The sequence below is a fragment of the Pseudonaja textilis genome, chromosome 1, assembly GCF_049901715.1.
Source record: "Pseudonaja textilis isolate UNSWEBS1 chromosome 1, rPseTex1.2, whole genome shotgun sequence".
Lineage (NCBI taxonomy): Eukaryota > Metazoa > Chordata > Lepidosauria > Squamata > Elapidae > Pseudonaja > Pseudonaja textilis.
Window position 1 is genome coordinate 35,244,826 of NC_141990.1, and position 18,626 is coordinate 35,263,451.

At 34.8% G+C, this 18,626-nt stretch overlaps 1 protein-coding gene across 26 annotated transcripts in view; it reads left to right on the plus strand.

Annotated features, from left to right (window-relative positions):
• NRXN1 (neurexin 1) overlaps positions 1 to 18,626 on the plus strand; it is a 915,732-nt gene that overhangs the window by 432,838 nt on the left and 464,268 nt on the right. For all 26 annotated transcript variants that reach the window (XM_087930798.1, XM_087930804.1, XM_087930891.1 and 23 more), the window contains 3 exons: positions 12,124 to 12,246; positions 13,765 to 14,146; positions 16,255 to 16,445. In XM_087930798.1, the coding sequence (XP_087786924.1) occupies positions 12,124 to 12,246; positions 13,765 to 14,146; positions 16,255 to 16,445 (696 nt within the window). The remainder of the gene's footprint in view (positions 1 to 12,123; positions 12,247 to 13,764; positions 14,147 to 16,254; positions 16,446 to 18,626) is intronic.

The window sequence follows — 18,626 nt, forward strand, 5'->3', positions numbered from 1 at the left end:
TTGCTTTAATAATATTTTTAAGATTATATTTTCTTTTTAATGTCAAATTGGAATGAGTGGGACATAAATTGACACAGTTAAAATCATGACCTCAAATGTGTTGCTCTGAAACTTTCAGAAGTTCCAACATGTTTTCCAGTATCTCAAGAAGGCATCAGGTTATCTTTAAATTATACGTGGAGATACAACCTTGTGTATGAAACTGGATTCAAGAGCAATTCATATTTCTTACATGAATAAAAATAGGCAGTATTCACTACAGTATTGTAAAGTGAAAAATATTAGAAAAGAAATAGGAAGTTCAACCTTGTGAAGGACCAACCTTGACTTCTCCCTCACACCCTCAATTAATTAATTGTCTACAGTTTCCCACTTTCCTGTTTCCCACAACAAACTGTTCTGGATACATAAAAACCATGATCTATAAACTGACATATATGAATAGAAAATATGACACCCTTCTATATCTCTCTAGAATGCAGATAGCAATAACCATTGTGATCCATTTTAATTATACCAGAGAGAATCTGCTGGAAGACAGGTGTGCTCTAAATTATGAGGAAGCTGAAGTCTCACTTTATATTTTATATTCAAGTGCCATTGATGCCCTTGGTACTTTCAACAGATCAGGAATTGCCTCCTACAAGCTTTGTTTGTGATTGGCAGTTTTGGAATGCCTACAATAGAACTTCTGGTCATGACCATAATTCATTCCATAATTCATTTGGCCACAAGCTGATTTGGACATGACCCATAACTAATTTTGGAATTTTGACACACACAAAAAAAGATGGCGCAAAAGGGGAAATTGGCTGCAGGGAAAAATGTGGATTTTTTTGGTCAGAATCCAATTTGGTCGTGGTCAGAAGCGTTCGTAACCCAGAGGTTCTACTGTATTTGAGCATGCAGTGCTGTGTTCTTCTTCCCAAAGCTTTACTGTCCTAAGTACATAATGGGGGAAGAAGGGAAGAGACACTAATGTAAAGTTATGCTAACTGTAACTAACATCAAATTATACCTAAGGGAAGACTAGAACTCATGGGCATCTGATTTTTAGTGTAGTGCCTTGAAATTGATAAAATTTAATTTTTTAGGATTTCTAGTCATTATGACTCTTCTCAGTTTATCTTGTTCAAGAATCACAATGGTTGATATATTTTCATTTCATGTTTTGGAAGTAACTTTGGACAATTATTATTTGTACATGGCTTGCTTTTCAAACTTACAATACAAACTGGGAAGAAATAATGTATCACATGAATATTCCTAATGCTTAATACATTTTTGCAAACTTTTTGTGGGCAATACAAGGATACTTGTTATGTCTTTAAGAAGTGAAATGTTTGAGATAACCAAATAAATTTACTTCCCTTTTGTGGAACACTTTGCTGTAGATGCCAGAAAAGGATCCCTATATTAGTACTGATACTGCACCAGGGAACTGCCACTAATTTAAAATAATTTTTGTTTATCTAGTTATTATTACAGTATTATACATAATGTACAGAAAATAATGTATTTTCTATTTGGTTTTGCAGTCCATCCAAATGGTTACTTTTTGTCATTTATTTATATCTGTAAAAATAGAAATTAAATTATTAATAGATTAATGTAACTTTTTAAAAATATTGTTAAATAGGAGCAAAATATGAGGGAAAAAACTGAAATATTAAATCTAAAATAAATATAAGGAAAATTATATAATTATGAAATTTGAGCAAAGTCAGAAATATGTGACCCAATCATTCATACTAAATGCAAAGAATTCATTAACAAAGCAGGATATTAAACAACTTTTTTCAGATATAGCATACAGGGTGGGTGGGTGGGTGTAATTTATTTGTGTGTGTGTGTATTTGTTTGTGTGTATTTTCTAAAGTTAAAGCAAAATCAAGCTCTCCAACTGAGAACCATAGCTTAATATGGCCTTGCATGCTTTTTGCTTCCATTCCAGACATAATAGAGGGAGAAATCCAGAAATACTGCAGTGGAAAACAATAAAAATCAGAGTGTTGTGCAAAGCATTTCAAAGAGATGTTTTCAGTCAGAGGAACTTCCTAGTGAAGTGGTTATGCATGCAATGTATACCAAGACAAATGGAAATAGCTTTGAAAGCAATCTGCAAGCTTTGCAAATAAGGTGATCGCTTTAGTAATTTGTAAAAAAGAGCATACCACTTTCAAATGCTTTGCCCAGCCCTGCTGAGTTGCATACAGCAAAAATATACAATCAAAGCAACAAATTTCATCACCTGCAACTGAATCTGTAGTGTTATTTCAGTATCTTATTTTTCCTCTCACACATTTGTTTATTGGGCCATTGGACAAAAATGAACAAAACACACTAGGTCAATGTATTGGCCTATGATGCACCGAGGGGGAAAAAAAAGAGGTAGACTAATCTAAAATATACAATCTGTTCCAACTTCTCAAAGTTTTTAAAAGACCACAGGTGTAGGATAATTCCTGATAAATTAAATCACAGTTAAATTGCCATCTGCTGAGGAATATCTTCAGGGGTGGTAAAAATGTCAAGATGGCAGCCACAAAGGCCAACTCCTTATTTATATGCAAGGCAAATGTGTGAAAAAGTGACAAGATTTAAGCATGCCAATCAGTAATAGGATTCAGATATTTTTGCCACCAGTTTGGTGGGCATGGCTTGGTGGGCATGCTTTGCGTGCGTACACACACTTTGCATGCACACATGCACCAAATGCGCACTTTGCGCAAGTGCAGAGACATTTACACAGGCGCAGATACGTTCTAACTCACCTCCTGCAAGCCTGCACAATCCCGGTCACTTCAGCAGCTGCCATGTGGCACTCTTCTGTGCTTCAAATTCAGCAGATAAAAATGAAGTCCGGGTGGGCAGGTGGCCCAACAGCAGAGTGGTGGAGAGAACTGGTTCAGTCTCCGTTGCTCATCGCTGCTACCGGTGATGCCAGTGCAACTACCATCTTTGACTTTTTATGATGCCCTTGCAGATACTACTGTGTTTGCCTTAGATCCAGAGAATAGCTTGTATAAACAAAAAAGACCTTTGCTCACATTTCTCCTTATTCTACCATTCCACTGAAGTTCCTAAATCACTACAGTAGAATGAGTAGAAACTTTATGAAAGCCCTGTTGAGCAGATACTCACTCTGAATCACATTATTTTCTGCCATTCAAATGTGGTTTTTCAGTAATTTGATTTAGGTAGCTTATGAGTGGGGTATCTTCTTGGAAGGAATAGAGAAGAATAGAAGAATAGAATAAAATGTGAAGGCAATGCTCAGGAAATATACATGCTGAATTATTTTATTTTTATTTATTTTTTATTTTATTTGATTTGTCAATTGTTTACAAGATAATAAGTATAAGTGTATACATAGTTATGAATACATAAAATGGGTACATATAAGAAAAATAAAAGAAAAATAAAAGAAACAATAGGACAGGGACAGTAGGCACGTTGGTGCACTTATGCACGCCCCCTAGAGACCTCTTAGGAAAGGGGTGAGGTCAATAGTAGACAGTCTAAGGTTAAAGTTTTTGGGGTTTGGGGAAGAAACTACAGAGTCAGGTAGAGTATTCCAGACATTGATCACTCTGTTGCTGAAGTCGTATTTCCTGCAATCAAGCTTGGTGCAGTTAACCTTGAGTTTGTATCTGTTGTGTGCTCTTGTGTTGTTATGGTTGAAGCTGAAGTATTCATTGACAGGTAGGACATTGCAATGTATGATTTTATATACCATGCTTAAATCAGACCGAAGACGGCATAATTCAAGGTTTTCTAGTTCTAGAATTTCAAGTCTGGTGGCATAAGGTATTCTACAACGAGTAGAGGAGTGGAGAACTCTTCTTGTGAAATATTTCTGGACTTTCTCAATTGTGCTAATATCAGATACGTAATGTGGGTTCCAGACTGATGAGCTGTATTCGAGTATTGGTCTAGCAAATGTTTTGTATGCTCTAGTTAGTAGTGTGATATTACCAGAGAAAAAGCTACGTAGGATTAGGTTAACAACTATTAATGCCTTTTTGGCTATGTAGTTGCAGTGGGCTCTAGCACTTAGATCAATAGAGGTGAGTATTCCAAGGTCCTTTACAGAGCTTGGATCATCTTGACTATTCAGCTTGTATTTTATTTTCGGATTTTTTTTGCCAATATGTAAGACAGAGCATTTATTTGTTGAGATTTGAAGTTGCCATTTGTTTGACCATTCTGATACATAGTCAAGATCTTTTTGAAGGGTAGCAGTATTGCCTGTGGTATTGAACAGCTTTACATCATCAGCAAAAAGAACGCAGTTGCTCTTAATATGATCACAGAGGTCATTTATGTAGAGTATGAAGAGAGTTGGTCCTAGAACACTGCCTTGGGGGACACCACTATTGACAGGTACAGAATTTGATAGGACGCTCCCAATTTTGACCATTTGTTGTCTGTTTGACAGGAATGCTTCTATCCAGTTATGCAGTTGTCCAGAGATACCATAGGATTTTATTTTTAGTAGTAATTTGTCATGTACCACTGAATCAAAGGCTTTACAGAAGTCTATGTAGATTGCATCTATTGTTTTTCCCTGATCAAGTTGTATAGTCCATATGTTTTTGCAGTGTAAGAGTTGCAGATTACAGGATAGTTTTTTTCTGAAATCAAATTGTTTATTGGAGAGTAGGTTGTTTGTCTCTAAGTGGAGGATGATGGATTGGTTAATAATTGATTCCATGACTTTACAGGTGACGCAGCATAAGGAGATTGGTCTGTAATTTTCAACTAGGCTGGGGTCTCCCTTTTTGAAGATGGGGATGACTGTGGCTTGTTAGGCAACAAGGTTAGGCAAGGAACTGGTCCTGAAAGATTTTTCAAAGATTATGCTTAGAGGTTTGGCTATGGCAGTGGGTAGCTTTTTTAAGAAGTAGGCACATATTCCATCCGGTCCAATAGATAGAGATGGTTTTAGATTGCGAAGTGCTTTTTCAACATTGTCTTCTGTAAAATCGATATGTATTAGATCATTGTAGTTATCTGTGGTTCGGCTAGGAAATACTGGGCATGATCCATTGCTGTTTACAAATACTGAGCCAAAAAATGTGTTAAAGATGTTGGCTTTAATGGTGTCATCGTTGCAGTCTTTATTTATTTATGCAGTCTTTTTATTTATTTATTTTATTTATTTTTATTTATTTATACAGTCTATTTATTTATGCAGTCTTTATTTATTTGTGTGCCTCTAGAAAACAACTGAGCACAGGCACAAGTAAGAATGGAGGACTTTGTCCAGAGCAATGATTAAGAAAGGTGGTAGGACATGGATTAGGGCACAGAGACCGAAACATCAAATGTAGTAGTTTGAAATAGAGTTATTCATCTTTAGTAAAGGCAAGCACAAGATTCAGGAAACAGTCTGATTTGTCCTATAATGCTTTGGAAGCATTAATTTCAAATAGAACTCTGTACTCCTAAATTTGCTTTGAGAATTTACTAGCTACAATTGGAACTAAACAAAAAGCTGTAATAGAAGATTGATAGAGTATGAGAAAACATGCCTCAAATACTTGTAGGAATGTCAAACAGAAAAAAAGCCTGAGACCTTTTCCTTATCATCCCAGAAAGCAAGATGTGCAATTAGGCTCAAGTGAAATGGTTAGTAGTCTTTAATCAGTCAACTATTAAAACACAGCCCTCAACTTGTTGATTGGAACTTCCTTGATTCTTCAGGCCCTAATTAAATGGCATCATATTATCTCCATCCCTCTAGCCACTGCCTACACATTTCTTATTGCTTGGTTGTCATAAATATAAATTAAACTGGTACAGTAACACTTATTTTATTTACTTAATATATGTGCCACCCATTTCACAGTTGAAATGACTCAGGATGTGTTACAAAATGACAGACAGATAAATATAAAAACAGTTAAAATTAGCAAGAACTATATAGAAATTAAAAACAAAGTGGATTGACAGTATGGGGAGGGATCTTTTAGCTGGTCAGCCACATCCAACATAGAGTACCCCCATAAGAACCCCAAGCCAGCCAGCAGAACAAGATTTTAAGATCCTTCTGGAAGTCCAAGAATTGGATCTCACCTCCAGCAGTAGAATGTTCCAAAAGATGGAGGATGGAGAAGAAAAGGGGCCACTCTTATTCCCCATCAGCTGAAATTCCTTGACAGACAGGATCCTTAGCATGCCTTTTCTGCTGAAGTGAGGAGGGTGAGCCAATCCCATTGTAGCTAGGCAGCTCCCACAGATGGGATTATCATACTATCGAAGTATTTCAGAATCTTCAGTGCTCATTTACTGGTGGACTACCATCTGTTATCCCCTGCCACCACCCCAGTTTAGTAGAAAGAATGCAAGGGCTTTGCTGCTGGATTTTTGGTGGCATCTCACTGGAAAGGGGCTTTTAGAAAGCTGAGAGGTTTCAGAAAGAAAACTGCTGATCTTCTAAAGCAATTGTCAAATGCTTCCATGAATGTAAATATACTAAAAAAAAAAAAAAGTCTAGGAAAATAAACGGGGAAGTTCAGATTGTTGTATTTATTAGAACAAGCTTATAATTATTGTAGAACATCCATTCATCATAAAATTATGTACTACCAGGACATTGCACATTATCAGAAAATTACAAGAAATATAATGTCTGAACTATTGCCATGAGATATTCTTTTGGAATCCAGCAAGGGAAGTAATGCTAGCAAGTTGTTGAGTCTGAATTTTTAATTATTTATTTGATTGGGTAAAGAACATTCATTATTAGATAGAAAACTACTCTTCAAAAAGCAGATGTAATATACCACCATGTCAATAATGCTTTTCCCTTGAAGAAATGGGGAAGGAAAATGTCCAAACTTAATGAATTGCAAACTAGTGCCTACCAGATGTGAGGGACTAAAATACTGTGTCACAAGTTCTTTTGGCCATGCAGCTAGATATTCTCAAAATTGTACCCCAACTTATCTTAAGTATCTTAGCTTGGAGAGAAGCTACATTATATGGCCCACTGGAACTGTTTCCATTTTAGGTTTAATTTTAGGAGAGCCATTGTAGGTCAAGCCTAAAAAGGGTCTATTATAACTTTTTTTTTTTTGTCATTTAATCACATAGGAAAAGTATTCATGTATCTCTGTGTGTGTGAATGGGTGGATGCATACATGCATGGAAGGATAGTCAGATAGATGGATAGATACACCGAGAGAGAGCATTGGGGAAGGCTGTTCATTTTTGTTTAAATTTACCTGTTATTTATATATCCAAAAATAGCACAATGTTTAAAATGATAAAGATTTTTTTTTATAAAATATACCACCTCAATTAATACAAATTCTTGCATTTATTTTTTGACCAATTTATATAGCTGCCCATCTCATCAAACAACTTTATTTAACATTCATATTGAAATGCCTTAAGAAAATGAAAACTGCAGAAATATCCATAGTTTAAACTAATTTTCTTCTGACATCAGAAAGCTAATGAATATAAAATATAATGAAATTTAAGAATAATTAGTCACTTAAAATAGAATGAGTACTGTTTTTGAAAGTGAAATAAAACTTATTTTATTGCTTTTATCTGTTTTACCTTTTTCTTTTGTTCTTATAAACTGTAATTTTAACCAAAAAGGTAGAGAAAATTATTTGTAGCTCAGGGATGAAATGGTGCTCTATGAACTTGGTTGTTTTCTTGCAGATGTTTCATTACCCAACTATGTAAAATCATTAGTGCCAGCTAGTGGTATTTGCTCTTAGTTTATATTTTAGTGCAGGGGTATTAAACTTTCGTCATCACGGTATCGTCACATAAATATCATGGCTTTTCCCCTTTGTTGAACTGGGTGTGGGCATGGCCAGCATGTGACACATCTGGGCCACAGGACACAAGTTTGAAAGCCCTGTTCTAGCAGGTGTTGACTGTTAGCAGGTAGCTGTTTTGATCATTATGTTCCCTTTTGGCTTGTTGATTTCCTCCTTTGAATAGTATGTAGACTTTGTTTATATCTAAGTGCTATTGGTGGCCCTTATATCAGAGTGCCAGGCTTCCAGGAATTCTCTAGCATTTTTGGATTTGGTATGGTCTAGGATGGTCACAGTTTTTCAGTTGAACTAGGAAACAACTAGGAAACTGTGACCATCCAAGATGAGCAAAGATTAACATCAAGATTAACATCAAACCAAGAATCAAGAAATAAAGAATACCTCAATTAAGAAACTTCCAAATAAGCTATATCATTAAAAAGCCCAATCACAGATCTTCCAAGACCAGTCCCACCAACACTGATAGGGCAAGTCATTAGAATGCAAATGGGGAGCAAACTCCATTCCCTGCTAGCATTGATGATGTTACCTAGTTTTTATAATGAAACATCTACAAGAAAAGCAACCAAGCTCAGAGACCACCAAGGACACCTCATTAATGATTTAAAAAAAAAACCAGCCACTTGGAATACGTCAGTGATTATCATTGTGGTTCATATAAGATTCTTAATGCTATAACTACAATCTATTTAATTCAAGAAGCAAAATCCTACATCTTTCTCATTTAGAAATAAACAATATATTTTTAATAATGCATTATCCTTATTTTTCATATTTAATTTTCCAAAACACACTTAAGCCTCTTAAGATCCTGGTCGTATATATCAGTGGTGGCAAGATAACATTTGATGGGCCACAAGTTGCCCCAATCACCCCATTTATGACAGCTAATCCCAAATCGTTATGTGACCACAGCAGAAATACGGGTGATTTTCAGCATTGCAATTTGGTTCCTACTCAAAACTTTAAGGGAATTAAAATTAACAAGATTCTCTGGGAAGAAAATCTCTCCAATCTCTGCCTTTAAAATCCCAATTCACGTTCATTTAGGCATAAAAGGCCACCACTGACATTTAAAAGTTTTGCTGTACAATTTCAGCAGTATGATTTGGACCATTTGAACTGGTGTTTAATCCTCCCAGACAAAAATCAGTACATTTTTTCCTAATGTCATAGCTTTTCATATTTAATATATATATTAATCTCAGATCAAACGATTGCTTTATTATAATAAATGCAAACTTCATATCCAAAACCTATTTCCAAATTCCACACTGTGGTTTTCATTTATTTCTAAGACATATGGCACATTTTCATAGAGACCATGCTTAGTATTATATACTTTTAATATAAACTTTCTATTTCTACTTTATTAAAAAGTAACATATAACATATTTCATATAACATATAAAATATAAATAATATTTTACTGATATTCTTTCCGTATTAGATATTATTATGAGACTTTAATTATGGCATTTCCAGATTTAATATAGAAGAATTAAGATTCAGTCCCTTAATAATCAATCTAATACAGTTTGTGACCCAAACTCAAAATTGTAATCATTCCACACTTAGCATTCTATAGTTATAGACATTAGATCTGAAATACTCCACTTTGGCTTAGCTTAGTTATTTCACAGTATGCTATTTTATTTTTAACACACACACACACACACACACACACACACACACACACACACACACACACACAGGGAGGCAGAATAGCTATGGTGGATCCAAAACACAGATCTGATATCTTTCCTATTAGCGTTCAGCATAGTATCCATTTTGAAATGATAGCTCCAGTGTGTTTTAAACATGGGATAGAAAGCTACAGTCTCAGGTAGGTTGCAAGTTCTTATCTCTGTAAAAACAGTTTCAGATAGTCCTCGATTTAATCCTGGTTGTTTAACCACCACTAAAAGTTACAAAGGTCTCAGAAAGGGTGTTTTACAGATAAAAAGCACTTCTGATTGTCATGGTGATTCTATTTCTATATTCCAACAAAGTCATTCCTTTCTGCAAGAAGGAGAGCTAACTTTCTTCATCAGGCAGCCTCTGGAGATGAGAGGGAGCCAAAAGCCAAGCAGAGAGTGGAGAGATCACATATAAGAGTCACCTCATGGTGAGATGAGTAGCAAAGAAATTTAATAAATGATATAAACAAATAAATGTAAATAAGAATAATAGATAGATAGATAGATAGATAGATAGATAGATAGATAGATAGATAGATAGATAGATAGATAGATAGATATTTGGTTATTAAGTAGACAGTCTCAGGTAAGCTTCATGGGGCCTCAGGTGAATGGGAGAGGCTCTGGAAGGCCCAGTAGGCCACAAGCAAATGTCTCTTGCCTCAGGGACTGAAAATTCTGTTAGAATTTCAACAGGGATTTTCAGCTCCTGATCAGAGCCTCCCAGGCTCTTCTACCCAGAGTATCCTGTGTTCCTTACCTGAGACTCTGCCCACTTAACAAAAAAATGCATTTGCTTAACACCCGCAATCAGGAATGTTGGGATTCTGGATGTTGTGAGAAGCAGTCATCTGGATAAACACATTTTTGCAGGAGAGAGATACAGATGTAACAACAGAGTGGTCAATGTCTGGAATAGTCTACCTGACTCTGTGGTATCATCCCCAAACCCCCCAAAATTTAACCTTAGACTGTCTACTAATGACCTCACCCCTTTCCTAAGAGGTCTGTAGGGGGCGTGCATAAGTGCACCAACGTGCCTACCGTCCCTGTCCTATTGTTTCTTTCTTTTTCTTATATGTATCCATGTATTCATAACTATGTTTTTACTTATACCTATTATCTTGTAAGCAATTGACAAAAATAAATAAATTAAAATAAATTAAAAAATAAAAAGATACAGAAGCCTTGGTTAAACTCTGAGAGGAATACAATATTGGCATTGTCTTCCAAATGATTCTCATCCTCATGTGGTTCAAACACTTAAAAGATGTTTCTAGGAGCCTTTCAAACATAAGTTTCCAAGGAATGGGTGCCTTAAGGTCTGTTATTGATTCCCTAGTTTGTTTGTTTTTTAACTAACACAATTGTGTGACACCCTGAGAGACAAATGCAATTGGCATCAAGACTCATCTTTGCAACTTTAACTGCCAGGACTCTGAGAGTTTTGCAAGTCATCCCAAGCCCCAAACAGCACACAGGTTGAGACATATCCAAAAATGGTTCTTGAAGCTTATGATTCCCTCAGTGGGCAGAGCATATCCACCAAGGGCTGTCTTTCAAGTAGCAACTGTGTGCAGAATGTGTAGGGACATTAAACAAGCTGGGGTATTAGAGCTTAATTTTCTTTTACTTATCTAACGGATCTCCATCCATCTCTCAAACATTGACAAACACGGCCTTAGGAAGTTGCTTATGCTCTGCAATCTTGCAGAGCATACACATCAGAGAGTCTCTGCCCTGCTTTCCACAAATGGAGAGCTCAAACTGCAGTTAAAGCATTATTGTTCAGACAATTTCTTGTGATATATGTCTTACAATCTTAGTTCAGATATTCTGAATGTAATATACAGAAAATACTAAAATAAAGTTTAATTAATGAGAGCTCTAATGCTTAAGGATCCAGGCTGAAAATCAGGAGGCCATGAGTTCTAGTTCTGCTTTAGGCATGAAAGTTGGCTGAGGAACTTTGGGTCAATCATTCTCTCACAGCCCAACTCATCTCACATGGTATTATTTTGGGGGGAAATAGGAGGAAGTAGTTATTAGGTATTATTCCTTGCCTTGAGCTATTTTAAAAATAATAAAGATGGGATTAAAAATAAATGACTTTACAATAGGCATACACTGAAGACAATAATATGCCAGTTTCATACACTTTTCCACTTCTGGAGAATTTTCATTTTTAACTTAATTACTACTCAATTAACTTTACTGAAAAGGTGCAATTTCGACAAATCTGTATCACCAGTAGCTACCAGCTCTGTGTTGACTGTGTCCATTTATGAAAACACTGCTTGTTGGCTATATATAAATATAATGAGATAACATGCCTGCCTTTTGAAGTATACCTATTATTTGATAACATCAGTCTTTCAAAGATGTACTGTTATTTTTAAAATTATTACTATTTATTTATTTTGCTCCAGCAAAAGTGTCTCTCTTTTGGTTCTGTTTCTTGTTGTGTTTCTCTCCTTTTCTCTTTGTCCCCCTATCTTTCTCTCTTTTTCTTGTGCTCTCTCTTTCTCTCTGTCTCTGTCTCTCTTTCTCTCTCTGAGGTTCACATATTGAATGATGTAAAGATACCATAATAAACTGTTTGGCATACCCTACAGGCAAAGGTCCAGAGACTCTTTTTGCTGGATATAACCTCAATGACAATGAATGGCATACAGTACGTGTAGTTCGAAGAGGAAAAAGTTTAAAGTTAATAGTAGATGACCAACAAGCCATGACAGGTAAAGACTAATAACTATTTTCCTGATTTTTCCATTCAATATGAGTTTAATTATGATTGCTCTTGTGGTGAAATCATTTCATTTCCATGAATATAGGCAGAAAATACAATAAAGGAGAATTTTAACAAAAATCCATGTGAAGTATTAGGAAAGGATACTTCTGACAAATTGAAGCAAAGAGAAGGAAAACAAAATTAGGAACAAAAATGATATAAAAACAAATATAGATATAATGATATAATAAAGGCAGCCAAACTTCACACATTTGTTTAAAACAATACAATACATTTTGACTGTATTCTGGATAAGAATTGTAGTTGAGTTAAAAAATAATAATATTCTTTTCCCTATTCCAACGTACCATTTTATTTTTCTCTACTATAATTATATCATCAAATCCAAGAACTGATCTGTGGGAAGTAGTAGGAAAAAACCCAGAAGAGCAAAGAATGTGGGGTTCTCTAGCATTGTCTGTTATCTTACCCTTTTTAAAATCATTCAAATGTGTCCAACTTTTACAATGTGCAAACAGAGAGGCTAAGTTGAAAGCAATTAAGCCAAGTCTTACTAAAAAGGCTTCAATTATAATATATCCACATATTTTTTTTATTCAGCATTGGGGATGATAAATCAGATCTTTTTTCCAGAACACATTTTGCTTGTTTGTATTTAAACAATGTCTGATGTGGTAATAGAAATAGTTTTGCTCATTCCTCTTGTTTCTTAATTCTACAATAACTTTCAATCATATGTGGTTCTGTGTGTCAACATGATTTGCCTAGGCTATTAGCTGACCATGTTTGCATTGGCCTAGGGTTAGGCTCAATAAAGCCCAGATAAGTGATCATTTTCCAAATGCATATTTCCTATCTCTGTCTCTGTCTCTGTCTATCTATATCTATATCTATATATCATATCTATATTTAATCTATCTGTCTATCTATCTATCTATCTATCTATCTATCTATCTATCTATCTATCTATCTGATGTAGACCAAAATAATAAAAGACACTTTCTTCAATAAAGGATACCTTTTCCAATATCCTTTATAAAGACAGATACAAATTATTCCACTCTAAAAAGTGGATAAAATAGACCTATTGTTTTTTGTATTTTGTAATTAGCAAAGCTCCTAGAAGTACATGGTAGACAAGCCTGCAAATTTAAATTTGAATGTTCAAATAAAGATTTTCTTCTTAGTTACAGTACCTTGAGATTCCGCCAACCCTTTGGTTAAATTGATGTATTTTTCCTTGATTTGATTGCTTAAATTGGGATGATTTAATGCTTGGTTCATTTCATTTGTACATTATGCACTGAGTTATTCTTAAATAACTCAGATGGTTGGATATAATAAGAAAAAAGTACTAAACAAATGCAGATATACTTCTTATGTGAAAGTACATGTGGTAAAATCACATGGTCAGGCCAGGGTTGTGTAGGAGACTTCAGCATTTGAAATGGCCCTAGCTTTTTGGTTATAACACTAACTTCTCAAAATTGCTTTTTACTTAAAGGTCAAATGGCTGGGGATCATACAAGACTGGAATTCCATAATATAGAGACGGGAATCATAACAGAACGGCGTTACTTGTCCTCAGTCCCTTCCAACTTCATTGGTCACCTGCAAAGCCTCACTTTTAATGGCATGGCATACATTGACTTGTGTAAAAATGGGGATATTGACTACTGTGAACTAAATGCCCGTTTCGGCTTCCGGAACATCATTGCTGACCCAGTCACCTTTAAAACGAAAGCTAGCTATGTTGCTCTTGCCACATTGCAAGCATACACATCTATGCACCTGTTTTTCCAGTTCAAAACAACATCATTGGATGGGTTAATACTTTACAACAGTGGAGATGGCAATGATTTTATCGTGGTTGAATTAGTAAAAGGGTGTGTATGCAATCTGTTTTACAGATGTTATCAGCTCAGAAAGCTTAATGAACATTTATTAGGCAAGATCTTGGACTCTACAACCTTTGTTCTGATGCAATAGTGTGAGTTTCTGTGTTCTTAAAGATGAACACTGTTTATCCTTCTAAGAAATACATATTTGGATGGTGCTTCTCATACTGCAGTTTCAGACCATTTTCCTATAGTATAAACTTTTGGCTAAGAGAGTAGCTATCAAGACCCCTATGCATACTAGTATCTTTTCTAACACTGGTTGAGCCTACTCAGGCTCAAGATAGCGGCTACCCTCAGTGGGAATTAAAACAATACTCAAGACAATATTTAAGAAGTATTAAAATGCTACTGATATATTTAAATATATAAAGAATAGAATTGTGTCCTCCACAAGGAGGATCATGTTCATTACTATAAAAGGGAAATATATCAAGAGAGATCAACTTTTAACAGTAAGTAGACCTCTGATAAAATCTACCTGCTTATTAAAGTGGAGCCTTCCCAGTATTGTTTTGCTAAAACTATGTTCTATGAAAATTAATCTAGCTTCCCACTATTCTGGATTTGAGAAAAAAAAAAAACATTTTACTAAAGCTACCGGTAACTCTGCATGGGAAGGGAGCTTCCAGCAAAATGCGTTTGAGTAATTGATGTAATTACTCAAAATGCCTTTGAGTAATTCAATCATTTTACATATTTACATCCCATAACATTTATTTTGTCACTTGTGTGAAATATTTTCATCTTTATTTTCCATTGAAAAAGCAGGCAAAATCTGTTTCTGTTTCTGTTAACACTACTAGTTCCTCAGCTGGAACTTGCCGCCAAAAGTTATAAATGGTCCAACACTGAAAGTTTTTAGGAAGAGATTGGAAAATTATTTGTCTGAAATGGTATAGGGTTTCATGCCTAAGCAGAGAAATAGACTAGAAGACCTCCAAGGTCCCTTCCAACTCTGTTATTCTACTTGCCAGTGGCGACAGAAAATTACCTCCCTATGTTTCCATTGTCCAAGATATTTTTGGAAACCAGAATAGTTCATGACCATTCTATACTGAAACTGTGATATGAGTTTAATCTGTGAAATTATAATAATAATGACCACCACCACCACCACCATCATCCCACTGGTCTTGGTAGGTAAGCCTGTGGCTGGAAGTTCCACACTGATTTAACTGTTGGTGGGCTTTGTCTAAAAACTAGAGCCCTGAGATCTTTTTCAGCTCTTCTGTCTGGAGTAATTACCTTAAAATAAAAAAGTACATGTCATGAAATCCTATGAGGAACTCTGTTGACAAAGTCTAGGGGGTCCAACATCTTTCTCTGTTTATTTCAAAAACTGACAGCCTATTTACTGTAAATATTTAAATATATAGTAGCTACATATCTTCTGAGGAGAATTATCATTCTTTGGAATGAGTTGTAATTTTAATCAAGAAATGTAATTTCACTTTTGAGAAATTCAAAAGTTTCACTGGGGAGATCTACAACAATTTAATAGTTTAGATAAAACAGTAAAGTGCTGCTTTGTATTCAGTATTTTTTTTTGCACATATTTTTTTAAATATAGTGCCAATATACATATTGAGACTTTTAGACAGAACTAAGTCATAAAAGGAAATAAACCCAAAATAATCTCAGTTTGTTTATATAACTTTGGCAGGGATAGGGTAAGTTTGTCAGGGAAAAACTAAAATTTACAAGTCATAAAAAGGGTGTAAAATGAAAAATTCTAGAGATTTCAGCTGAATTAATACTGCTGTTTTAACTCCATACTTGATAAAGAAAAGAATTAGTGGGCTAAGGCAGGGGAAAGAAGCAGAAGTCAAGGTTATAATTTCTTTTAGCAATACCTTTAATAAATGGCATATTAAGGAGGCAATATTGTTCAATATTCTTAGAAGAATTCAATAGTTGTTTCTTTTAATTCTTGTCTTAGACATTTTGATCTATCCCAAGTTAGCCTTATTAAATGTAAGAGGAGTTGACTAAGAACTTTATGAATTGCTAAAGAATTTAAATAAAAGAATCAGTGTTGAGCTGTAATTTTCAATTACCTACTCAGTTTAGCTGTTTTTCCTTTTTGTTGACAGGTATCTACATTATGTGTTTGATTTGGGAAATGGTGCAAATCTTATCAAGGGCAGTTCCAATAAACCTCTGAATGACAACCAATGGCATAATGTGATGATATCACGGGATACCAATAATCTCCACACTGTAAAAATTGACACAAAAATCACAACGCAGAGCACTGCAGGAGCAAGAAACTTGGATCTCAAAAGTAAGTGGCAATGACAGAAATAATAAAGGGCTAGAAGAACAGAGTGCACCAGAGTACATTTCTTTTTCTGTAACAGAAATATTGGAATAATATAGGATGCTGGCTTAAAATGAGTGAGAATATTAGTTTAACCAGCTCAGCATTGGCAACATAAACTGGTAATATTTTTCCAAGGTTGTAGATACAGCGTTTTTCTCCCCCAGCTGTTGATAGGAATGCTAGAATGTGAATTTATGACTTCCTGCAAATTACTTCTGAGAAACATCATCAAATGCTTTGTTATGTACCATATTCATTTATTGGTCTATTTCTAATGGGTTAACATTTGCATGTTTGTAAAATCTGTTGTTTCTCCAAAGAAATAAAACATTACAAGGAAAAAAATTAATGCATGATTGTGAACTCTGCTTTGAAGTTCTGCCTATTATATAAATAACATAATATAAACATTCTCCAAGGAGATATCTACATGGATGAGCCTAATTCATAAGAACTGATTGTTAAATAGTTGTTAAGGCAAAAAATTATTTTTTCTGTGCTCTGCCAGGAAAGCTGACTTATATTCAAAAGCACTTGTTATCATAGGGGTTTCAATTTAACTTGAGTTGAATTATTTACTTTAGCCAAGCTTTGTTTATTTTAAATTTGTGACCTCATGATCTTGTGATAAGAAAAGTCAGTCTTATTTGAAATTTTAGTGATTCAAGACATCACAAAATTTGAGAACCTCTGTCTGCCTTCCATTGCTGTAATTCTTGCTGTAATACCTTATTATTATTTCATTTTGAAGTGCTAACATAATGAATTTTGGAGAAATTTCCTCCATAATTTTGACAGTATTCCTGACTGGAACCAAATGCCACCACTAGAATTTTGCTTAGTTTCTCTATTTACATTACTTACATTACTTCTGAAAAAGCAACTGATTATTGAGACCAGGCCAAAATGCTCATTTTCCCTTAAAAATGATTTAGGACCCAAATGCGTGAAGATGTTCCTCTCCTCTCATGCATTGAGATGACCCAAGAAGATATTCTCTGTTCCATTCATAAGGGATTTTTTTTTTTTGCTAGTGCTTCTTGTGATTTTGTTTGGAATGCCTTTTCAAAGGAAGTATACTCAGTTTCAGTCCTGTAATTTGGAGATAGCATGTTAATATCTTCCCCTGATTTTTCTGCTTTCACTTTTGCAGAGATGATGCAAGATAGTTTACTTCAAAAGACAAAACAGCAAATGGTACTCAATACCCTTGAAAAGGAAGGTGTGCAGAATATCTGAAAAATAGCCAATTCTTTTTGGAACATAAAGAACAAAATACCAAAAGCAATTTTAAACAACAACAACAACTCATTGGCTCTTTTCAGCCTTTATAAGGTGCATAATATTCAAAGTCTGGTGCCTGGAACAACCATTTCACTGTCTAATGGAAGAGCCTGCTCTGTTCCTCCAATAGTCAGTCAAAATTATTGTACTTTAGAATCATAGAACACCCTTTCCAAACACTAATTGGTTGCTATGTCCAAACAAAATTTATTGCTATTTTTCTAACCAATGGGAAAGGGTGAAATGTTTCAGAACTTTTGATTACATCATGCCATAATAACCAACAAATTGATTTTATTGTAATAGTGACTATTATGGATTCAACATATTCAACATACATTGTTATGAAACTAAAATTGTTAATACATAATTAATAAAATAGCATGCATAAGCTTATTTTGTGAATTAGAATATGAGAAGCCTCAATTCTAAGCCATAAATATCTGTACTTTCTCTTGGAACCACCAGAAATATTCACAGGTATCTGAGCAACACAGGAATCCCCATGGAGATCTGGATTTCCATTCATTTTCAAACAAATAAAAGTTTGTGGAAAGGAAAGGAAAGTATTTGGTGGGATTATACTCTTCCAGAGAAGCATATCTAGTACTTTTTATCTTCTCACTGAAGAAAACTTAATCAGGTTCACAGTTTTATGTTTGAAAAAATAACTTTTTAAAAAAGAATGCCATTTAATAGCTGTCTTTCTCTTACAAAATGCCTTTTCCTGACAGCCTGGCAAGAAAAGATTAGTCTAGGAAATCTTGAAGAATGTCTGCTATCAGCATATCCCTTTGGCCAGCTGCAACATAAAGGTTTAATGCATCTGCCATAACATAAAAGATTTAGTGAAAATAT